The 25,029-nt window shown below is 46.0% G+C and overlaps 1 protein-coding gene across 4 annotated transcripts in view; it reads left to right on the top strand.

Moving 5' to 3' along the window:
* LOC102163764 (uncharacterized) overlaps positions 1–25,029 on the top strand; it is a 447,748-nt gene that overhangs the window by 269,760 nt on the left and 152,959 nt on the right. For all 4 annotated transcript variants that reach the window (XR_014828194.1, XR_014828193.1, XR_014828196.1 and 1 more), the window contains one exon: positions 12,542–12,667. Coding sequence is in view for 1 of the 4 variants with exons in the window: in XM_084997458.1 (XP_084853584.1) it covers positions 12,542–12,667 (126 nt within the window). In the remaining 3 variants the exon portion in view is untranslated. The remainder of the gene's footprint in view (positions 1–12,541; positions 12,668–25,029) is intronic.

Consider the following 25,029-nt stretch of genomic DNA (forward strand, 5'->3'; position numbering starts at 1 on the left):
GGCTAAAAATGTGTCGAGACTGGGCAACGGACTCCTTCTGTGAATCAAAAATTTACGTGCATTTTTCTTATGTTTGCTTTTTATGGTCTATACACAGTTTTTTTTTCTAATTATAAAATTAATATCTCTCTCCACATCAAAGATAAAATGGAAAATTACTGAAGAGCGTCGATAAAATAAAAATAAAAATCTCCTCTCAGAGATAACCAGTTAATGTTTAATGCACTTCTGAGTCTAGTACGTGTTGTGTGCACACACACATACACACAAGACATTCTTGTGATAAATTGGTCACATTTCCTTTCTTCTTGAATGCACATTTTTCATCTTTAATGTTTCTGAGATTGTATGCTTATAGTTAATGGTTCTTTTTCTTGAAATATTTTTAAGTCAGTGGTGCATCTTAAAATCACTGCTGTTATAGAGGAAATACTGTATAAAGGCAGACTATTAGAGTAAATACTGTATAAAGGCAGACTATTAGAGTTATTTGTGTATAAATTGGTCTCATGTTACTTCCATTTAACATTACATCATGCATATGGCCGCATGCCTTGAAATATGCTCTAAAGATAGGGGTTTTACCGACTACGTAATATTCCATCCTAAGGATGTCCTCCTATAGACTAAATCCTTTCTTTACTGAAGAACACAATTTCTCAACCACTCACCTGTGAGAGAAGTGACTCCCATAACTTAGCGTGGAACTACCCAGCGAATGAACTCTGAAATGGAATTTCTATGTATCCCTGTGCCATTTAATACAGCAGTGGCCCAAATGGTTCGGAAGTCTAAGTTCTCGTCCCTGCCAATGCTCCAGCTGTGCTAGTATCACTGGGCATCATTTCCCCCTCTTTAAGACAGGAAGGCTTGCTGAAGTTCCTTTCTTTTGAAGGATGCTGTTAGCTAAACCTTGGCTTCCCTACCTGCCTCCAGGAGGAGGTGACTCTGTGGCATGAGTTGTGTTATTTTGAGGAACTCAGCAGACCTGTGTTGATACTCCCAAGTCCTGAGGGATGCTGTGTTCCCAGGCTGAACCCCTGAAGTGTCTGTCACATCCCACTGCCTCCTCCCTGAAACTCCAATAGCTGTGACACAGCTGCACTCTCATTCCTAAATCCAGGGAAGTTTCTTGTCAAAATATCCTCCCCAGAAAACCAGAGCTTGAAGAGAGATAGAACAACCAGGCCTGCTGGGAGCCCCATGTTGTGCCTGGTTAGACCTACAGGCAGGTTGCCAAGCCCAGTGGGATTTCCACCTCAGAATTGGGGCTGGGAAGGGATTTAGAGCTCAGAGATGTGATATTCCTTAACTTGCTGCTTTGTATAAATAAGTGTTCCTCAAATCTTCATTAAATGATGTGCGGCTGAGTGCGTTGGGTGTGGCAGCCAAGAAAAGTACCTATGGAAACGCAAGGACTCAAAGGCTATTGGGGAAGGTTGTGCTCTGCATGGGTCTGTTTGTATCCATGATTCTACAAAGTGAGCGCACCAGAGAGGAGGGGGTGGGGAGCAGTTTCATTGCAACTCTCGTGTTCTTGGGAAAGTCAGTTCACCCCTGGGACGAGTTCACTCATTCAACAGACACAACACACAAAACTGTCCAAGGTCCCTGTGCTGTGAGAGGAAAAGGGGAGATAGGACAACCCCAAGCTTCGCCACTTGGAAAGAGGACCTCCAGCTGGCAGAATCCCAGGCAGATCCAAGATCTGCAGACTGGCTAGAAACACAGGTGCTGCAGAGGCTGCATTTTCTGCCACCCTCAGGGTGGTCCTATCCTGTGATGGACCTCCCGAGTGAATCGTGGTGAACGTCGTTGGAGGTGGGTGACAGAGATGGCAGTTTGGGGTGCCATGAGAGGACTCAGCCTCGCCTTCCACTTCCTAGAGCTGTGACCTCCAGTGTGTTCACTCCTCCCCTTAGGGCTCAGGGTTCTCATCTGCAGGGACTGGGGGTGAGGCTGGTTCTCAGGGGGCCCACATTTGAGGATTCCAGAACCATGGCTCAGTTAGTTCTCAGGTATCCGATCCCTTTGGTTTAGGAAATCTCCAGGAGGTCTCAGGCTGCTGCACCACCGGTTGGATCCCGTTGCCCCTCACACGTCCTAGAGCACTCTATCCTAGAGTACTTGAGGACAGTTTTGCCCTTTCCCTGCACCAAATAGGACAGGTAAACTGGCTCTGCAATTTACTAGTAGTACCAGTGGTACCCTGACAAATACATGTCTGCTTGTGCAGTCCTTTGGTTTCTGAGGCTAGTTGTCATCTGCTGTCTTGCTGAACTTTACAGACCCCCTTGGGGGTGGGGGCACCAGTATTATGTCTGTTTTAGAGGTGAGGAATTTCAGGATCAAAAAGGTGAACACATCCAAAGTTGTACAGGTAGTGAATCGTAAAACAATGTCTCTCATCCCTGAGTCTGAAACCCACTCCAGACACCCTTCCGCTCACCTGGCCGGGGTTAGCTACTTAAAGTTAAGCCAAAGGGAGCTGTAAGCAAGGCCCTGGACAGAAGGGCTGGAAGGTAACAGATGGAGAGAGAGGAAGTGGGGTCTCTGGGCAAATGGGGACCTGGACAGCCAGTGTTGCCCAGCCAGGCAGAGCTGGGGAGATTTTTCTCCTTACTGTCCCTTCCTCCCCTTGCAGATGTCTTGCTGGACTTCTGTGAGACATCTGACATTTCATGATTGCTGGGTGGACAAGAGGAATGTGTTCAAATCCTAGTTAAACCAAGCAGATTTGTAATGGGTTGGGCAACTCATTGCTAAATGCTTGTGAAGGATCAGAAACAACGCAGAAAGAGGTGTGTAGTGGCCTGTCACTGGGCTCTGTCCTCAGCCAGATCCTGCTGCAACCACCTCCTGGGAATATGGGCTGCGGGGAGAGAGGTAGGCTGGCTGCCATTCACAAGTGACATGCTGGGAGAACCTGAGGCTGTTTTGAGTGACAGATGTGGATCCAAATGATTGAGTGATGGGCTGACTCAATCAAGAATTAATGCCGAGTTCTATTCAGGGATTTCCCAAACCTGTACCTGCATAGAAAGGCAGCTATGCGTGTATGAATTTCTAGCATCATTTTTGGAAGCAAAGAAGGAGGCATTCAGGTTTTAATTTGTAGTGCAAAATGAATGCCTTGTGAAACTGTCAAAAAGTTTATTAGTAGTATGGATTCTACTAATAGAGGTAGATGTTCCATCCAAGGGAGGTGATGATGTTAGTTTATTCTGCATATTCATGGATGTGGGATTGCTGAGTTAAAGATTCTGAATCTGTTTATAATTCTTCGTATGTACTACCAGATTGATTTCCAGCTGGTGTGTACCCGACCCGGTTACATGCCCACTAGCAATATGCGAAGAGTGTCCTTCTCACTGCACTCACACCAGCATTCAGTATTATTCCTTTAAAACATAACTAAAAATGTGTTGTGTTGTAATTTGCATTTGTTTATTAACAGTAAGAATCAATTTCATTTTTAGTTTAGTGGCCATTGGTGGTTCTTTGATGAATTATGGAATCATATCGTTTTCTGATTGTCTTTTGAGGTGAGGTTTTCACCTTTTTCTGAAATGATTGGAATGAGCTTTGTACATTACAGAAATTATCGCTTCTCTGTCACATTTGTTGTAAGTATTTCAGAGGAAAATATTTTCTGCAGTTTCTCTTTTCCTCTCTCTGGATCCAGGTTCCTGAATGCCTCAGTCTCAACTTGCATGAAATGTCCCGTGAAATTCCTGGAGAGCCTTCCAGGCCATATGCTCGCAGCTCTGGTGCTCACATGTCAGAAACGATGGAGCTCATTCTCCCTGCCTCTGCCACCATATGCGCGCACCCCTAATCTGACGGGCAGATCGGCAGCTGGGGGGAGGATGTGCCCTGGCTGGCAGAGGGCTGCCTGGCAAATCTTGACATCCTGGAAGGGAGAAGATGGCAGTGGAGATTCCCTTTCTAAAAATGCATCCCTTTGTTCTGAAAGAAAGTCATGGAATGGGGGTTTTCTGGAAATTGAGGCATTTAAATGCACCTCTAAATCAAGCAAAGATTCTGTTTGTTTCCCACATTGGGAGTGTGGAACAAGACGAAAGTGTCCCTGTGCCAGAGCTATGGTGACATGCGACAGAGAGTTCTGGTGCCAGTCTGTCACTGACCTCCCGGATAACTGCGGACAGGCCATTTCACCTGCCTTTGTTCCATTTCTATACCTGGCTCCTGAGCCTGGATGCCAGTGTGGTGGGCTGTGTCACTGTGCTTTTCCAGGGGAGGTTAATGACTTCGTCACCCCCTACCCCCCCACTGCTCAGATGCCTAAAAAGGACAGCCCTCAGTATATTCCTGAAGGACGGCTAGCTTTCTGAGCAGATTTTTCCAGTTTGCTTGTCAGGGAAATGGTAATGCTGGTCATCTTGACAGTTGTGAAGTCCGTGGTGACCAGGCAGGAATGGCCTCGCCCCAGTCGCCCACACATCTCCACCCAGCTCTCTAGATCAGGGTCAGCAAACAGCAGCCAGTGAGCCAAATCCAGCCACTGTGGGTTTTGTAAATAAAATTGCATTGGCACACAGCCATGCATGTTCATTTATGTGTTGTCTGTAGCTGCTCTCAAGCTCCGACAGTAGAGTTGAGTAGCTGTGACAGCGAAAATAATGGCCTGCAAAACTGAAAATCTTTCCTCTCTGGTCCTATACAAAAAATTTTTACCAGCTTCTGCTCTAGGTTGATGCTTACTGAGTTTGGTGCAGGAGGAAGTGCCCACTGGCCTGGGGCAAAGTAGGAAAACAAGCACCCGAATGTGAGTTTCCAAAAAAGTTCAATTTATGTAATATGGAGACTGGCCTTTGTACCAAGATTATATCCTTCTTTTTTTTTTTCTCTCTGTTAAAATATCTTGCCTTTTACAAAATCATGGTAATGGCAGATTATAGTTTTTTTTTTTTTTTCAACTGTCCCTACCTGATCAAATTAAAATTTGGCCATTCTGTGTGGTTTCTTGTAATAGTTTGACAATTTTATCTACCTGTGAAATGTTCGAATCAAGAACTACTAAATCCTTGGACTTCCCATGTGGCTCACAAGCACTACTAAATCCTCGACCTTGGTTGATGCTTTGGCAGCCCTTCCACATTGACCCACTGCTTTTCTTTTCACCACTCAGAGCCATGTTTTTTTGTTTGTTTGTTTGTTTGTTTTGTTTTATTTTTTGTTTTTTGCTTTTTTTTTGCCATCAACATTCTCATTCCTTCATTTATTTCCTTAAGACATGTATTAAAGCCTTTGTGTTAGACCAGAGGGTCTCAAACTTTTGGATTTTATGTCTTTCGTGTTTTTAGAGCTGGACCCTCGGCATATGGAGGTTCCCAGGCTAGGGGTTGAATCGGAGCTACAGCTGCTGGCCTACAATACAGCCACAGCAATGCCATCCCGAGCTGTGTCTGTGACCTACACCACAGCTCATGGCAACGAAAGATCTTTAACCCACTGAGTGAGGCCGGGGATTGAACCCGCATCCTCATGGATATTATTCTGGTTCATTAACCACTGAGCCATGACGGGAACTCCAAACTTTTGGATTTTACAATCCATTTTCATTCCTAAAAATGCCAAGGGTCCCAAAGAGTTTTTGCTTATGTAGTTTATATATATTGATATGGAAAATAACTGAGAAATGTTAATAATACTTATCTAAGAATTCATTTAACAGTAGCAATAAAAATCTGCGTGTTAAATATTTTTTTTACTAAAAACAGCCATTTTCCAAAACAAAACAAAAAATAGTGAGAAGAATGGCATTAATGCCTTTGAAAAATCTCCTTGATATTTGGCATAATAGAAGACAGCTGGATTCTTATACTGGCCTACCTTGGAGATACTGTGGGTTTGGTTCCAAACCACTACAATGAAGCTAACTTTGCAACATAGCAAGTCACACTTATTTTTTGGTTTGTCAGTGCATATAAAAGTGATGTTTACACTATATTGTAGTCTATTAAGTGTACAAGAGCATTATGTCTACACACCAATTTACATACCTTAATTAAAAAATTTTTATTGCTAAAAATGCCAGCTCTTATCTGACAACACAGGGTTGCTACAAGACTTCAATTTGTAAAAAGCTCAGTATCTGCAAAATGCAGTAAGACATTGCAGTATCTGCTTCTGCATTCAGTCTGTTGTGATATATTGTTTTGGTCGAAGTACGTGGAGAAAATTGCGCCTCACTCAGAATTGTAGTTGGAAAAGAGAAGAGCACTGCCTTTTCAGATAACTGTGGATATTCTTCAATACTACACCAAAACTCAACAAGTAGAAATTTCTTAAAGTTTAGCTGTGATGTGGAATCTGAAACCATGTTAGCAAATATTTGGTACCTGACTGCATTAAAATCCATTGATCTGTCTTGGGCTTTAAATGAATCTTCTACCATGCATGATTTTTGAGTATGATGCTTTTGGTCATTTGGAAAATACAGGTTCAGAGTCATACAGACCTTTTGAAATGTTGATCCATTTAATTATGCAACATCAAAAAATCACAGTAATTTATATTACCTCTGCTCTCATCAGAAGTCCATTAAGTATTGGGAAACTCTTAAGCTCATGGTGGTGACTTGTTATCCAAAATCCTAAGTTTCATTTGACAGCTTGGAATTCAGTGTTGGCAATCACACCACTAGTGGTTTTCCTGGAGGTGACAGGCTTGCTTCCTTCATTTTTGAGGAATTGTCTGCCAGATACCTCTATCAGAATAACATTTGTTTGTCATTCAGTTGTGCTTTCAAGTAAAAAATGATGTTTCATGAAAAAAAAAAAAGGTGGCTATTTCCACTTGACACTCAAACCATCGCACAAGTGCTTTTCCTTGAAGTTGCCTTTATATTTCAGTATGTAGCAGAAGTGCTTTTTAAAGACTTGCAGTTTTGTCACACGAAATGTTAAAAAGATATGTTAAAGATATGTTAAAAAAAAAAAAAAAAAAAGACAAAAGACGGAGTTCCCGTCGTGGCGCAGTGGTTAACGAATCCGACTAGGAACCATGAGGTTGTGGGTGCGGTCCCTGCCCTTGCTCAGTGGGTTAACGATCTGGCGTTGCCGTGAGCTGTGGTGTAGGTTGCAGACGCGGCTCAAATCCCGCGTTGCTGTGGCTCTGGCGTAGGCCGGTGGCTACAGCTCCGATTCAACCCCTAGCCTGGGAACCTCCATATGCCGTGGGAGCGGCCCAAGAAATAGCAACAACAACAACAACAAACAACAACAACAACAAAAAAGATATGTTAAACCTATGATATGGTCAAAGGTTGAGCTTTAATTAAATTAATAATCTGTATTGTGCCATCATACCATCAAGGACATTCTTAAGTACAGTTTTGTTTTTTTTTTTAATTGTGAGTATCATGAGTACATCAGACTAACATGACTGTTAGCCCAATTTGGTGCCAGAGCCTTGGTTTGTGCTAAGGCACCAGAAATTTTACCCACCCTTACCTTGCACCATTAGTGTGGAATGTAACAACACCATCCTAGCAAACAGCAAATAATGGCTTAGTAATATTATGAAAAGACTTTGATTTTATGGACCTCCTGGGAGGGCCTTGAAGTCCCCCAGTGGCCCACAGACCACATTTTGAGAACCACTGTATTAGATGCAGTGGGAGATCCATAGATGGGTAAGATCCAATTCTTGACATCAAATCACTCATTATATAATGGCAGAGCTTGACATGCTGGCAGCTGAAATCCAAGTCTGAGTGGGACAAATACTAAAGGATATTTTTTTATTGCGAGAATGTACATAACTTAAATTTCCATTTTAACCATTTTAATTGTATTTAGTGGCAGTAAATAAATTCACAGTGTTGTGTAACCATCACCGCCATCCATCCACAGAAAATTTTCATTTTCTCAAATTGAAACTCCGTCCCCATTAAACAATACCTCCTCATTTCTCCCATCCCCAGTCCCTAATAACCACCATTCTACTTTCTGTCTCTCAGAATTTGATGATCCTGAGTACCTCATATAAATGGAATCAGGCAATAAATGGGCTTTTGTGACTGGCTTATTTCACTGAGCACTGTTATCAAGGGTCATCCATGTTGTAGCATGTGTTAGAATTTCTTTCCTTTTAGGTCGGAATAATATTCCACTGTATGGCTATGTCACTTCTTGTGTATTTGTTCATTCATCCAAGACACGTAGGTTGCTTCCACTTTTTGGCTACAGTGAACTAAGATTTTTTTTCAGCTCTTTCATAGTCTTTATTAATTTTTTTGATTGAAGTATAGTTGATATACAATGTTTTATTAGTTTCAGGTATATAGCAAAGTAATTCAGTTATACAGATACATATATGTCTATGTATAGATATATCAGTTACATGTGTATATAGATATATATGTATCTTTTTCCTTATAGGTTATTGTAAAATATCAAATATAGTTCCCTGTGCTGTACAGCAGGTCCTTGAGTTTTTATATTTTATGTATAGCAGTGTGTACATATTAATCCCAAACTCCTAATTTATCCTTTCCCCTCTTTCCCCTTTGGTAACCATAAGTTTGCTTTCTTATGTCTGTGAGTCTATTTCTGTTTTGTAAATAAGTTCATTTGCTTGATTTTTTTAAGATTCCACATGTAATTTATATCATCTTATGTGAATTAAGATGTTAATTTCAGCAAAGCCTGACCTTGCTCTCTCTTATCAGTTTCTCACTGTCTGTCTTTCCTTGGTAATAATACCCCAGGTGCCTCCAGGGAGGGCCTTCTTCTAGTACAGCTGGCCCCACTCTCAGTCCAGGTGGCTCACATTGGTCAAGAACACCAGCATTATCTTTCTAAAACATTCTGCTCTGGTCTGCCCCCCCCACTGCCCCCACCCACACCGTGTTTTCCTCTTTCACTTTGCATCTTCTACCCAAGACTGAATGTTCAGCAACAGCTGCTCTCGTTCTTTTCATCTCGACAAGTCTTTATTGATGACGCATTATTTGCTCATCAAACAGATCTGCCTTTTCAAACACTTACAGTCTTGGGCTTGGCTGCACGTTTGCCTGTTAAATCAGTATTTGCACACGTTGGAGTTGTCAGCTCAGCTCAATAGAGACAAAAAGCTCTGTGGGTTGGATGTGGGTGTCTGGGGGAGAGTTTCTGAAGCACAGGGATTTCATTAGACTAGCCGTGCACTGCCTTACCTACCCAAGCCTCCCTAAACCTTATTTATAAATCATTTAGATATTTTATTACTAGATTTACCATTTCACCAAGCATTTTGGCTGTCCTGCTACAGCATCCAGTAAATCAAGCGCTGGATAAGAAATGGGTAAATGGGAGCTTTGGTGAGGAAAGACGTATGTTATAGGAAAGACACAGGAAAAGAAATCGCTTTGCCTTCTGTGCTCCTTGTATTTCTCACCAAGGCTCCAGAAAAGAAGCTTCCAACTGGTGGTCACCTATTGTTTTTGAGATGACCCTTAATTCCATGTCACTTGTTGTCACTTTCTGCTCTATGTGCTTGATCTTCTGGTTGGAAAAGCCACTCGTGTTTTTACAATAGAAAACAATCTCTTGAGGCCCCCTGACCATGGTGAAAATGAAGTGTCTGCCTCATGTTTCACCATTTATAAAGCCCTTCTGTGTATCTTCTTTCATGTCACCTTCGCGGTAGACCTGCTGTTCATGATGCACTCTATACACAGTGCTCAGTACAGTGCCTGGTATCCAGGAAGGAGTCTGGAGTAGGTGGTGGTCAGGGAAGTGTCATCCTCATCCTTGTTTACAGATGAGAGGCTCAGAGAGGTTTAGTCAATTAACTAAAGCCACACAGCCTGCAAAGAGTTGCTTCCTGTGATGTAAATTCATCTCTGAGGGATCACTCTGGGGTTTGTTTCTCTGTAAGCAATTGACATTTAATCTCACCTTCCCCTAGATCTGCACAGATATAAAACTAATCTGATGCACTAACTGCTTTTCTGCTCCTGTTTTAGGAGGAACTTGTACCAAGAAAGGATCAGGGGAGGAAGAGGGAGAAGACTGGAAAGCAAAACTGAATTAAGCATTTTCTAGGTCTCATATAATAATGTAGTTTAATGCTTCGAACTAACTACTGGGGAGTATTATCTCACTATTTTATAAATGAAAAAATAGGCTCAGAAAGTTTAGAAAATTTGCTCAGTATCACAGAGCTGATAAGAAAAGGAGCTGGGTTCCCAAACCAGATGTGTTTAGAATTCACGTCTGTCTTAATATGAAACTAACTTGTCAAATTGGGCTACCACGAAGTAGGGTCAAGAAAGGGCAGACTCCTTAGGGACCACCTGATCCAATGGCTTCACCCTGGACTTCATGGTCCAGGGTCCAAGAATCTTCATACTTTTTTTTTTTTTTTTTTTTGGCCGCACCTGTGGCATATGGAAGTTCCCAGGCTAGGGATTGAATCAGATCTGCAGCTGCTGGCCTACATCACAGCCACAGCAACACCAGATCCAAGCTGCCTCTGTAACCTATGCTGCAGGTTTTGGGCAATGCTGGATCCTTAACCCACTGAGCGAGGCCAGGGATCAAATCCGCATCCCCACAGAGATAACATCAGGTCTTTAACCTGCTACCTGCTGAGCCATAATGGGAACTCCTTTTCATACATTTTACAAAATGATACATCTATGGGAGTATGATCAAGGGCATACTGGCATATTCTCGGGGGTGGGTTCAGATTAACAGAGAGAAACAAATAAGTTTACGACTTACTGATTTACTCCAAAGGCAGTTTGCAAGTGGGGAAACTGACACCAAGGAAGGGAAAAGATGTTCCCAGGCTTCGTGTGAATGATGGAGCTGGGGCCCATCTCCAGTCTCCTGACTCCTAATTCACACTGAATCCTGTCCCCCCATGTTAAGCCAAAACTGTTCCTCCAGCATTGTTAAAGCACAGAGCTCAAAGATCAGCATATTAAGTGTTACCTACTTGGCGCTGGAGCAGCCAGGCTGTCCTTGGCGAACCTGTGCCCAAGTGGTCTCAGAAAGCACGGAGGTGAGCAGACCTTGCTTGAGAAGGGAGAAACAAAATGTCAGTTGGAGTTTTATCAAAGCTCAAAGAGGTTTCAATTTGAAGTGTGAGAAAGGGTTGGAGCTTGGCTTTGTCTGAAAGGGCAGCTTCTGAGCCTTCATATCTCCAAGGTTTATAATTTCACCTTGTTTCGCCTCCCACCCCCGCCATGCTAGTCATTATAGCAGAAAGAGCATCTGATGGAAGAAAGACAGGTTTGTCCCTGCAAGAACAATTTCTCTGTTGTCTGTAGAATGCCACCCAATATGATAAGTGAAATGTCGATACTTCAGACAGACTCCACTGGTCAGGATATTTATTCACTTTCTTTAGTTATCATCAAGTTTGCCCAGCTGGCCAAGAAGCAACTTTTAACTTCGTTGACAAGTAAGGATCCACTGTGAGGTGGTAATGGATCTTCCAAAATATTTGTGCAGCTCTTTGGATTTCTTCAAGCTTGTGCCCATTGGTGCTGGGGTGTGGACCTGGGAGGAAGATGGTGCAGGGGGGGAGGGGCTCAGGGAGCTCGAGCTAAAGTGGAGGAGGGGTCAGGGCCAGAAAAATCCCAGACCCTCTGACTTCTGACTCAGTGCCTCCCTGAACCATGCAGACCCAATCACCAATTTGTTCAAGGCCACTGGGTCTCAACCGCTAAGTCTGTTTATGGCAGACTTTTTTTTTTTTTTTTTTTTTTTTTTTTTTTTTTTTTTTTTTTTTTACAGCAGTGGTTTAACCTCCCAGGGACAATTTTGCTGTATTTGGAGATGTGTGTCACAACCAGGGGGCTGCAGTTGACATCTGGTGTGTTGAGGCCAGGGATGCCAATAAACATTCTGCAGAGCACAGGACAGTTCCCACTACACATACATGCAGCTTAAAATAACCATAGAGATTGAGATTGAGAAACCCAGCGTAGAGGCTTAGGCTGCACAGGATACCAGCGTGACCTCCTACTCACAGGCTGTCTGCCATACTGGATAAGATGCTTACAGCAAAGAACTATCTGGTCCCAAGTATCCATCATGGAAAGCCTGATTTAGGGTGCTGCGGTTCTAAGCAACAGAAACTAGCCTGGCCAACCTAAATATAAAAGGGAACTTGTCAGAAGGGGAGGACTTAGTGGACAGAACAGAGGGAAGCGTTGATTCCCAGATCTCGCAGAGTGGAGATGAGGCCGCTCCAGCATGGAGCAAGCCAGGACTTTAGGCCAGTCTCCTCCAAATGCCTCTGCAGGGTCACCAGTCCCTGCCCTTTCATCACTAGCAAAGGAATGGAGATGCCTGGGAGAGAGGCCTGATTGGCTGCTCTGGGGCTGAGCCCACACTGGCCAGAGGTCAGGAACCTCCAGACCTGCACGTGAGAGGCAGGGGCCAGCCTCTGAGAGGAAGACTGAGCTCTGAGCAGAAGGGGGCTGTGTGCTGGGTGGGCAGAGCCTACAGCTATCCCACCACAGCTGTTGTGTACTGTGAATGGCAGATTAAGAAATGCCTTTGGTTGTGTCTCACAGGACTCACTTGAGAGAGAATCAGGCTGGCAGAGGTGGTCACCAACAACTTGGAGAAGTGAAGCAAAGACATCCAAAGCTGCAAAATACACTGAAATCCATCTTGGGAGAAGAATATCCTGGTGTCTGGTAGGGTGGCTTTTTATTTTCTACTTTTCAGTGATACCGTGTTTTTCCTTTCATGTTTTGATTTGACCAGCACTTACTGGGTCTCTCCTCCTGTGTCCCAGCGCTCTGCCAGGGTACCAAGCATAATCGGTCTTGGACCTTTCCTAGAAAGAGCTTAGAGGGTGAGAGGGTGGGAGCTGGGAGAAAGATGGAGCACAGGCAGAAATGGGACAGGTATAACAGTTATCACGGGGATGTGAGAGTGTTGGAGGAACTGGTCAGGGAACATTGTAATTCCACTCAGGTCACGGTGATTCTTCTATAGCCCCGCTCCCCCTCTGGCAGCAGCAAAGGAGGCGGACAAGCCAGGAACACCCAGGAAGGCAGGGTCACCATTGCCTAGGAGGCGTGTTGGTGTCCCCAGAGCAGCGTTCTGGGGGTGCGGTCCCACTGTTCCCCACGTGGATTCATCAGTGTGGGAATGACGCTTCCCCAGTGACCCTCCTCAGGCCCGCGCGAGGCCACTGCGGTGTTGGCACGGGAGGCCCTGCATCTGTTCCTTTTATTTGTTCTGTTAAAGAAAAAGGCCCATTGAGGGTGCGCCGGGGGATCCTAACCGCTGGTCACAGGGCGATTATTTATTACGAGCCTTGAATACCTTCCTGATTGTATAAGGTTTTATTGTGTTTTTACATGGAGGGCAGACTTGGGGAGTCAATTTGGCAGCCGAGACAGGGGGAGAAAAAGGGCTTTCAGGGATCATTCTGGGAGTTAAAAGTTCACCTCGAGGCAGAGGTTCAGAGACTTGGTGCAATTCTGGAGATACCACCAGAAGCCTCTCGAATCCCCATTAGCGCTTAGCCCTCTGTGGAAAGTCATAAAAAAAGACAATTTCCCCCTTTCTCCTAACAATAATGTGACTTCCCCTCTAAGGCGCTCAACTGTTGGACTCCAGGAGGCCTGAGAGTGAAGGGGAATCAGTTTCCAAATTGCCGAGCTGTTCCTCCAGTATCGTGGGTCCCGGTTGAGCGGGAGGAAGGGCACCTCGGGCTGGTTGGGGGTGATGATGCTGCATAGAGAGGAGCCTCATGTTCTCCATCTGTGAAAAGTAGGGGTCTGGCCAGACCGGTTCTGGGAGGTTTGGTCTTTCCGGCTTGGAAATGCCATGATTCCTTGGGCTTGTGCTTCAACTGCTGTGACGTTTCCGGCAACATTGCTGAGGGTGACAGAACGGGTCATTCTTGGGTTGTGTTGAGCAACCCAGGGCCTCAACACAGAGAGGAGCCTCTTTTCCCTGATACACAAGCTTACGTATGTGCCACAAACTTGAATTCCACCCAGGTCTGCCCTGGCACACGGAGCCTCTGACCACCACCAGCAGCTCCCCACCACCCCTTCCTTCCCACTAGTTACTGAGTGCAGACAGTGTGACAGCCAGTAGATGAATGATATTATTTCAATTCATCCTCACAAAAATCTTATTATCACCTGCACTTGGGCTCAGAGAGGTTTTTGCAACTCATCTAGGGTCTCACCCATAGCAAGTAATAGAGGGAAGCTTTAAACTCAGGTCAGAGAGATACAAATGCCATCTCCCAACCTCCGGTGACCTGCCTCTGGGCAGAACATGGGAATCTCAGCACCTCCTTCTAGTTCTGGAGTCACCTCAGCTCTGGGATTACTTAGCTCTGGGCTGACCTCATTGTGGCCTTGGGCAAACCATGCTCTGCTTCACCTTTCTGTACTGAAAAAGAGAAAGAAAAATACTTACTTTTCAGGGTTTCTGTGATGCTCAATGATCTGTTAGATTCGGAAGTTCTTGATAAATAAGAGTTACAATAGCATTGTTTTTACTGTGTCCTATTGCCAATGCCTTTAAGTGGGGTCCCAAGCTCCTCAGGGTCAGGCTCTGTGTAGATACCTCATTATTTCTGTAGAGTTTCTGACCAGTGCTGCATATATAACTGACACTTAAAATGAAGTGGTTGACCTAATGTAAAAATCTTGTTCATGAATGTGCTTTCTCTAGTATTGTCAAACTGCCCTCGACAGGGCCTGAGCCATTCTGCACCCCAGCAGCAGAAGAGAATGAACACAGCCATTTCTGCAATTTCCCCCAATACAGTGTGTTAGCCAGCATTTGGATTTTTGCCATTCTGATAGCTAAAAGTTAGCATCTTAATATAATTTAAATTTGCACTTACTATGAATTAGGTTAAGCACCATTTTCTTAAGTTTAACAGCCATTTGTGTATCTTTCTCTGCAAACGTTTTGAGCTGGTGGTCTTTTTTCCTCACTGATTTATAGGCTAAATATTTGGGAGATCAAGGCAATATAATTTTGCAAAACTTTCTTCCCAGTATGTCATTTGTTTTTAACTTTGCTTATGGTGTAACTCATTTTAAAAACAAAAGCAAAGGGGAGCCAGGTCATAAGGCCTTTAGAAATTTAGAAGAATCCACGTGAGCTGGAAATGTGCTTCCCCACCATACCACCCCCTATGGATCCCACGAGTACATGTTTGTGTGCCAAGGGAAATAGAGAGGCAGGACCAACAAGGTGGAAACTTTATACGTATATATTTATTTATATATACACCAAGTAACCTACACCGTTACTTTATCGTAAAACAAACATGGCTCTGAAATGGCATAGATTTCAATATTTATATGAATTTTTAAACTAAAACATTGGAACGTCAAAGAAATGTCACATCTGTATTGGCTGCTTTGGGCTCTGCCTCCAGACCCCCGTGAGAGGCTCTTCAGTGGGAAAGTTTGAGAAGCACTGCTCTCATGGGAGCTAGCAAACCCCAGTTCTTGTCTTGGTTAAGTGGGTGACCTGGCTGCATCCCAGTGCCTGTAGTAGACTGCAGATCTGCCAGAATATGAGCTCTAATTGGGCAGAGTTACTGTTTCCTGATGAATCGTCAGTGCCTAGGACAAGTACCTGGTATGTTGTAGGGGCTCATAAAGGAATATTGAAGGTGATAGAGCAACATGCCCCACATTCACTCTATCCATCACTCTCCCCAAAGACACAGTCTGTTCACATCAAAGTTACCAGCCAACTGCATGTGGGACTCTGGGATACAAAGATGCCTGAAGGAGCCCCCTGCCCTTCCCCCTGTTCAGCGGGGCCAGAAACATATGCTCTGATGGGATGATGCTGAAGGATCTTCCTGTCTCTGTGTCTCTCCTCCCCTGGTTCTTGCCTGTGTACGATAGAACATCAGGGTCAAGAGTAAACACTGCATCACAGGTCTCTAAAGGTCACCTTATCTACTCCTCTGCCATCTCTAAACGCTGTCCCCATTTGGGCAGTGGGACCCTTGTGTGGTCGGTCCCACGAGATTATCAGCAAAGGTGGTCCTTCCATGTCATGGTGGTCCCAGGCCCCTTTCACACACCCTGCTCTGAAGAAACATGATCTGGGCTGTTTATGGGGTGTGGGCTCTGATATGTGGGTGGCAGGCTGCTGAGCCATCGGCAGGCAGTAAAGTCTTAAACGTAGGTCTGTTTTCCAGCTACAGCTGCCACATCAAAAGAGCAAACTCCTTACAAACTTTGCCTTAATTAAAAAGTTACGGTAATCCTCAGGATGGAGGCAGGTCAGACACCCCTGGAGACAAAAGTTCTCTCTGTGGCCACAGACCAGGCCTTTCCTCCCACCCTAGGCGCTATTAAAAGCGGGGCGATTCTGTAGGCATCACAGGCTCGGGTAAAATAGGAACAGAAATGTGGCCTCCCTTCGTCCCCATAATTTGCTTTGGAGGGATCTAGGGCCAAACATTTGAAAAGGGGCCCTGATTTCTTGGATGGATTTCTCTTTTTCACATGTTCCCATATATCCTCTGGGGTTTTTCCCAGCTGTGCTTTCCGATGCTGCACGCCCCCCGGGAACACGTGTTGGAGAAACACGGGGTGTGGAACACCCAAGCTCTGTCCTCCATCTGTAGCCAGGGTGGTAATTTGTAACTCTGTTTTCCGATGGGAAAATCGAGTCCTGGAAGTGGGAAAGGGGTTGTCTGCCTGACCTCAGACCAGCACCAGGGCCCGAGGACAGCACCCTGTCCACCCCAAGTCAGGAAAGTCACAGAGACAATAATGCTCCCTGGCCTGGTCGTCTGCTTCCTTCTCCCCCATTTCCCGGTCCCCTTGTAAGTGGGCAGGGTCATGTGACTGGCCAAGGAAAAGCCCATCAGAGGGAAGCGTGCCCCTTGCTGGCTGCTGCAGGGAAAGTCCTGTGTGGGATTCTGGCCCACGGCTCGACTGACCCCAGGACCTGGAACAGTGGCCCACACAGTGAGACTCCCTGGGTGAGGGTCTTGCAGAGGTATGCCCCTCCCCCAAACACCCACATATAATTCACAGTGTGAGGGAGAAGAGATATTTTTGCTCTGTTAAGCCCCCAAGATTTTTTTTTTCTTTCCTGGAGCATAGCACATACTAACCTAACCTAACTAATATGCTAAAGTAGCCCCATGATATTTGTTCTTTGGGGCCCAAAAGACCACCATGGAGAAAAGTTACGTGAAAATAGATTTTAGCTCAAACGTAAAAAAAATACTACCACCCCCCAACCTGCTCCCCAGCCCGCAGAGGGACTCAGTTCTGTCTCTCAGAGGGCAAGTCCCTGCTCCCTTGCCATGCCACGTGTCAGATTATTGCCTCTCAGCACAAAATGGAGCTAGAGTCTTTCTAAAAAATAGTTGAATGTTTTAATAATTTAAAGAATTTATTGCTTTAAATTGTGGTCAAATACACATAATTTAAAATTTACCAACTTAACCTTTTTTCTTTCTTTCTTTCCTTTTTTTTTTTTTTTTTTTTTTTTGTCTTTTTAGAGCTGCACCCGGGCGTATGGAGGTTCCCAGGCTAGGGGTCAAATCAGAGCTGTAGCTGCTGGCCTATACCACAGCCATAGCAACATGAGATCTGAGCCACATCTATGCCTACATGCCAGCTCATGCTCATGGCAATCCCAGATCCTTAATCCACTGAGCAAGGCCAGGTATCAAACCCGCGTATTCATGGATGCTAGTTAGATTTGTTTCCACTGAGCCATGACGGGAACTCCCAACTTAACCATTTTTAAGTCATCCACCTCCAGAACTCTTTTCTGGCAAAACTGAAACTGTGAGATCATGCTTTACAAGAGAGATATCTAAAGATGAGCTGGGCTGCTTCAGGACATGGTGTGCAGCGTGGTTTTGCACACATATGTAGCTGAGGCTGATAGTCTTTGGCGGGCGGAGGCGGGGAGGAAAACCAGCAGAGTGGATTGGAGATGTACCTCCTGTGCTCCGGGGCCCCTCTGCCAGCATGGCACCTTTGTGTAAATGGCGAAGCAGCTTTCTCTGTGCGGTGAATCATCCACAGGTTCTCTGGGTAGAAGAACTGCTTTAAAGAACCCTGTATGAGTGACCAGCAAGTTTAAAAAGCGAGGCAGAATGTCAGCACCACGTGTTCCTTGGCTGGGCATCTTTGGGCGGGGCAGAAACCACTGCACTGTATGTTGCAGCCCCATGTGCTGGGCACCATGTCAGCCCTTTCTACGTGCCATCTCATTCTTTCACTTAGTGCAGTCATCCAGCACACTGGGTGGCATTATCCCTACTTGACAAAATGAGAAAACTCAAGCTCAGAAAAATTTCAGTACATTGCTTAAAGTCACAGCTTGTAAACAGCAGAGTTGTGGTTCAAATGCAGTCTGTCCACTTCTAAGTCCAGTGCTCTTTGTACTGCCTACAGCTGTCCTCACTTGACCCGGGAGTCTATGCCTGAGGTCAGACCATGTACAAAGCCAGGACTCAGGCCAAGGGCCCTGGACTACTGGGGCGAGGCTTCCTGCTTTCTTAGTCCCAGCAAGAAAAGTGAAATTTCCACTGGGGTGATAAACAGGCACTATTTACAGTGCTCTGTCTTACCTGAGTAAAAATATTTAAGGTGGTGTCACAACAAAATGTGTTATTTTGTCTACAAAGCTATTCATAGGGGCTGAAGGATGCTATGAAATATTTGCCACTGGAACCAAACAACATTCTCCTCTTCCATTTCCAGCTCTGTCTGAGGACCTGGACCCTGAATAGGAAGCACAACATACTTAATTTTCTCAAATACCACTAGTTAGGGAAAAAAAAAGCAAGAGAAAAACAGAGTAATTTCCTTTCTCATCTCCTGTGCAGGTGATTGGCTTGCAGGACTGGCTGGAGGGGGAGTGATTTTGTTTCTTGGATAATGGAATTAAGTGGGTACCTCCTGATTTAGTCCCCAAAATGGAGAAGTGGTGTTTATGTTCCTGAAACATGAAATCAGTAGAAACATAGCTTCGGAAAGAAAGGAAAATGAGAAAGAAAATCACCAATCATTTGATTATACGACAACTTGTGAACATTCACATACTTGATTGTCCTCTGCAAATCTGTAGGAAGTATGATTTTTTTTTTTTTTTTAAAGGTGCTGGTTTCAGCATGTTTTTGTGAGAATAGGCTATGGCAGCTGGGAAGGAAAGTGTTCTGGAACAAACAGTGGCCCTCACATCAGAGTTCGCAAAGCACTTTCACCTGTGTTATCCTTGTCCTGTGTTCCAGTTCGGGCCCGGCTCTCGGGGCTCCCTCTCAGCCTCCCTGTTCCTGCTTCATGGACTTGGAACACCACAGTGCTGTTGTCTCGTCCCACTGGCTCTGCCCTGTGCACTGGCAGACAGATGCCTATGCAGAGTCCACTCTGCTGGTCCTCAGCCGTCTGCCCGCACCACCTCCTGCTCACCTCTTCCTCATCTTTTCAGTCTGTGCTTAGCTTTGCTGCTGCCACTTCCCGACGCCTTTTCTGAGTGCTCCTGCCATGGCTGGCTGTCCCTCTTCCCTGTTCTCCTGTGTCCTCTGTATTTCTAGTCAATGCGATCGACGTCTCTTGCCGTCTTCTTGCAGAGGATCTGAGATGTTGCAGAGGATCTGACTGAGAGGCCCCTGAACATGGAGAAGTGTCTCCCCTAGGCAGATGCTGAACCTTGCACAGAGCGGGACTCAGCATCTGCACCCGAGAAATATCAGGCGAACCATCAAGAGGGTGGTGTCATTGTCCCTAGCATATAGATGAAGAAACAGGGACATGGAGGCAGGCTGTGTGTCCTGTGTCCCCGGTGAGTTAGAGATGGCGCCTGGACCAAAGCCCAAGGTGAGTGACTCTGGCATTCTCATTTGGTGTGGAGCATGTGGTCTGCATGGAACAGGAGCCTGGTGTGTGTTTGAGGCCATGCCTCTTAGAGCTCCAGCTTCCTCTCTGAGAAGCAGAATTGTCCTGGGGTGAAGAAGCCATGTGTCATGGTGCCACCACTGGGTGGTGTTCTCTGCATCCAGGGTAAGGACGGAGAGGTGGCACAAGGATTTGGAAGTCACTATAGATTGACTTCAGATGAAGGGATTAACCTGGACCAGGTTGGGACCTCAAATGGGAGGAGTGAAGTTGTGTCAACTGCTTTAACGAAGGTGGGTGTTTACGGTCTCCATTATACAGGCACTTGCTGTCTTCTATTTAAAAGATAAGGTTGAAAGGGGAGATGACATTGTGAAAAGAGATAAAATAAAAGCAAACAAAAGATAATATTCAAAAAGGAACTGGACGAAATAGCAAGAGCTGTCTGTGGTGGTAAAAGGAAACACACACATGGGAGAGAAAAACACCACCCTAATTATAGCCGCTGGAGGCTGCAAGGGAATGTTCGCAGCAGCAGCACAGCAGCCCCCCTTCCCTCCCAGCATCATTACATAAAACCAAGAGAGCCATTCAGTTAATGTGTTTCTCCCAAATGCCTACTATGTGCATTCCCCTGAGGACAAAAATGCTCTTGCAGCCCAAGAAAAATGACAATAAAATCAGATTTAAAAAAAACAAAAACAAAAACACGAGGACAGTCTGCAGTGCATGGCGGGAACCCAGAGGAGGGGGTGATCATCTACCTAAAGGAATTGAGGGTGGAGTGAAGGAGACACTGGAGTGAGCCCGGATGAGTGAGGGTGACAGGTGGAGAGATGGAGGAAAGAGTGTCCAGCAGAAGCAGCCACACAGAGAGCCTGCAAATGAGTTTGTTGTGATTGGGAGAAGAAGCTGGAAAAGGGATAATGGTATTTGGTACTGGTTATTGAACCCGTAGCCCTGGGCTAATTGCACTACACCTATTAACTGATCTGTTCAGCACACCATTTTGAGGTAGGCGCTATAATTACCTCCACTTTAGGAGTAGAAATACTGAGTCACTGAGGTTCAGTAACTTGACCAAGATCACGAGGTTGGTGTGGACTCAGATCCAGGTCTCTGTCTCTAAACCCATGTTTTAGATATTAAAATCTTCCAAGAGTTACCCATTGCTGGTGACAAGTTCCCCCCAACTTTCTGAGGGTCAGGCTCCTGAGAGCAGTGGCACAGGGCAGTTCTAGGTTAGGTAGGGTCTCTCATGAAACTGCTGTCACGGTGTCAGCCAAGGCTATAGTCATTTAAAAGCTGGACTGGCTCACTCTGGTGAGTATTGGCAGCAGGCTTCTGTTCCTCCTGATGTGGGTTGTCCATAGGGTAGCCTTCGCTTCCCTCAGGACAAGTGATCAAGACAGAAGGGGGATGGTCAAGATGCCAGGTGTCTCTTATACCTACTTATTTCCAGTGGATATCATTGGTCACATAGACCAACCGTGGTAGGTGTAGAGGAGACCACACACAGGTGCTACATGAGTTGGTGATGTGAGACGCCATCTCAGAAGCTGCCTACCACACATGGCAGCTTAAAGTATCAGGAATTTTTGTTCCAGAAAGACATGGGTTAGGGGAATGGGGATCTGATGCTTGGATTCCTCTAGTGGGAACTCAAGGGCAGAATTTGTTATAAATGCATGTGGAGAAGCCTAATTTGATCCCTCCTGAGAGGCTGAGCAGGTCTTCCCTTCCCAAAAGCACATGCGGCAAAATGGCCCTTTCTCCCCACCCTCTGCTCCAAGCTCCCTGGTTTTGCAGCCATTTGTCTAAAGGTCTCTGCTCACAGTAGGTGCTCTCTGTCATGCTGGCAGAGTTGAATTGGCTGTTGCTGCAGCTCTGGGGACCCTGAGCTGGGCAGTTGTGTTCAGAACTCCTTCAAGCCTGTGTGCCCACTTCCTCAGGCTGGCTCATATTCTGTCCCTCTGAAACTATCACCCACGCATCCCAGTCAGGGACTTCCCATAGACTCGCAGCAATCCAGGCATGAGTAGTGGTTCTGAAAGGCTTGGCTTCTCTTTCTGAGGATTTTAATGGCACACAAAAATAAACAAAGCTTGTGGGATCCTTGATGTCTTCGAATTGCTTTTTAATTACTGCTTCTTTTCAAGAAGGCAGGCTGGCCCCACTCCTAGGTGGACCCCTGCATTCATACAAGCATAGCTGAGGCTGGGGTCTTTGGGCTCAGAGCGTCCCAAAGTGTGACTGACCATTTGGAAATTAGCACTTCATTAGAGGGACAGCCTTTGGCCACAGAACTAAGACTAGCTCCCAGGAACCAACATCTCCCACCAGCTCCCAAAGTGATTTTTCTAGAACCCACCTCAGAGCACACCACTCCTCGCTCAAAACTCTCCTTATACCTCCCTGTCTTCAGGATCCAGCTCCGACTCCTCGGTGTGGCTTGAAAGGACTGTCACGATTGGCCTCTGCCTGCCCCCCAGCCTCCCCCACTGCTGCCCCTCCTGTCTCCTCCAGCCCCTCTCCAGTTTCTACTGCAGTCAGATCCAACCGTTTGTAGTCGGTGAATGATCAGTGCTGTCTTTCACCTCACCGCTGCCTCCAATGCCCTTCCCGTGTGTGTAACATCCATGTGTGTTTCAGAATTAATCTTCACCTTCCCATCATCTGGAAAACCTTCCATTAACCACCCCCAAGTTGAATTACATTCTCCTTTCCTTGCTCCCGCAGCAGCAAGACAGTGGTGCTGCTGCCTTGACTCTTGGCAGCTTCTTGGATGTCCTAACCAATGTCCCTACCTTTGATGAGACCCTTCACCCATATTTAGGAGAGCTGGCTTGTGAAGCTAATCATGAAGAAAGTCACCTTGGGAGGGAAGGGGTTCTTGTTCATCATGGCTCTCAGTGGTTCAGGCAAGCATGGTGTGCCCCTCATGCATCCTTGTGGTCTCTAGGTCACCAGGAGTACAGGGCAATAGCTCGTGAAATCTGTGTGAAAAAGCAGAAGTGGTCCAGCCAGCTGAGCCATGATGCCTTCATATCTGGGAAGACCCTACCCTTATGTCGAGATGAGACTCCTGGGTTGACACTTGGCTTCATTGGTTCAGGCTGTCTGCTGCCAACACTTCACATTCTGCATTCTTGCCTCTGGACAGCTTGACAAGAACATGCAAGGAGCAGCAAGGACTTTGAGTAGATGCAGTGTCAAATCCCAACATCACAATGAGCAGTGTGGACTTCAGCCAGTGACATAAACTCCTGGGGTGTCAGTGTCCTTACTGGCCAAGCAGAGGCAACGTTCCCGAGGGGACATAAATGAAAGACATAATACAGCCTTAGTTCTGTCCCCCCCTCTCTTCCTCTGATCAAAATGTATGCTGGGCTCCACTAAGGAGAAAATAGAAAGAAAATACAGACTGCCTTCAAGAGCTCCCAGTCTAGTTTAAGGGGTGACACCTAGACATGTAGATTTATGATATGAAGTGGCAAGTGAATGGTCCTGCAGAGAGGTGCCACTGGGGGTTGGGGGGAGTTCTGAGAACGGGCTCATGGAAAGCTTCTGTTCCAGGGGAATTGAATCTGGAAGGCAGGGTGTGGACTTGGAGCAGCAGGAATCCTGCAGGGTACCAGGATCCCGCCCCCTCACCATGAACCGGAACCCTGCTTGTGGGAGATAAACATTCAGCTGCCAGGGCTGCAAGGCAGGGCTGGGGTTGCAGGAACAGCCAACCGCTCCTGGGGACCACTGTGTTCTCTGAGCCCTTTCTGCCAGGATCTGAGGAGGCCTGTTTACATGGGTCCCCCCTGCGGTCTCTGCTGCTTAATATGCCTTTTGAAAATGATGCTCAGTGGGACGTGTGCACATTTGTAATTACAAAGACCGGGCTGGCTTTTCACAATCTGTGCCTGCTAATTTTTCAGTCTCAGGAAGGGAAATAGCAAAAAGTCCCAAATACTCCTTGTTGAGTGGGTTCCCTGATAGCACTCTTTAGTGCTTCCTGTTTACAAAGCACTTTTATTTCTTCCCATGAGGAAGGCTGGCCAGATACTATTAGCCCAGAGGGGAAACTGAGACCCATGGAGTAGAAATGACTTATCCAAGGTCATGAGGCAAGTAGGAAGGGCAGGCAGAGCTGTACCTTGATTTCTCTGATGTTACATCTGATACCCTTTCCTATCAACCTCTGGCACAGGAAGGATGAGGCAAGAAATTCCCAGAACCAAAGCTGCTTCCCCTATGAGGTGGGCATCCTGCCACAAGAACTGGCTTCTTGGGAGCCACTGGGTGAAAACCCACATTCAGGGAGAGCCTTCCCAGTAACTGAGATCCAGCCCAAGGCTTCCAGGAGCAGAGCCTCATGCAGAATGAGGGCGGGCTAAGATTTCAGCCAACCCTTTGAAACTGAGCCTGCAGTTGAAGTCAGGTCAACACATTCACAGGCATTTTGGGCCCTATCGACGTCTGGGGTGGGAAACCCACCTGAAAGCTGTTGAAATGCAGGGGCTGGCACTGGTTTTGCAGAACAGTGGCTCTTTGAGTGGAAGGTGTTCGAGAATTAAGTTTCCCCAGTGTTCCCAGGGCTCAGACTTAAAGCCAAGGGGGGCCGGGGCCTCCAGTGCCTGATGGAGCCACTGATAGGTCCCTGCTGGCTAAAAGTGATGACATTGGCAAGAAACTGATCTTTCTGGGGAGCAGAAACTCAAGAGCACTCAAGTGCAGAGCACAAGGCAAGTTGTGTTACCTGCCACAAAGCTTCAGCTTTCATGCCTTGGGAGGGGTAAGAGGGACCACTGGTATTGGGTATCAGAAATCTCAGACCAGACTCTGAAGGAGGAAACTGCTGGAGTGGGACCTCTTATCTTGTCTTGCACCATCCTTCTCCATATAGAATTAGGACATGCTCAGGCCCGGGGTGGAGAAAGTGTAATCCATTTGCAGCCTCTGTTTCATAGACAGGAAAATTGAGACCCAGCAGCACCAGGAGCCTCTGGGAGACTCAAGACTAGGTCTCCAGACTCTCAGGGCACTGCTTTTCTGGATTGGGAAAAAAGATGTAAATCAAAGGCCCCAACTCTTTGTCACCAGGTCGCAGGCCACAGCCACAGCCCACCTACCTTGGGCCTCCTTCACACTCCATGTGAGCCCGCTGAGTGCTGTTCCCTGCTGTAAGCCGATGC

This window comes from Sus scrofa, chromosome 14 (genome assembly GCF_054392235.1).
Source record: "Sus scrofa isolate SSC_HxYL_T2T_F1_AM1 chromosome 14, Sscrofa_HxYL_maternal_Yorkshire_Landrace_v2.0, whole genome shotgun sequence".
NCBI lineage: Eukaryota > Metazoa > Chordata > Mammalia > Artiodactyla > Suidae > Sus > Sus scrofa.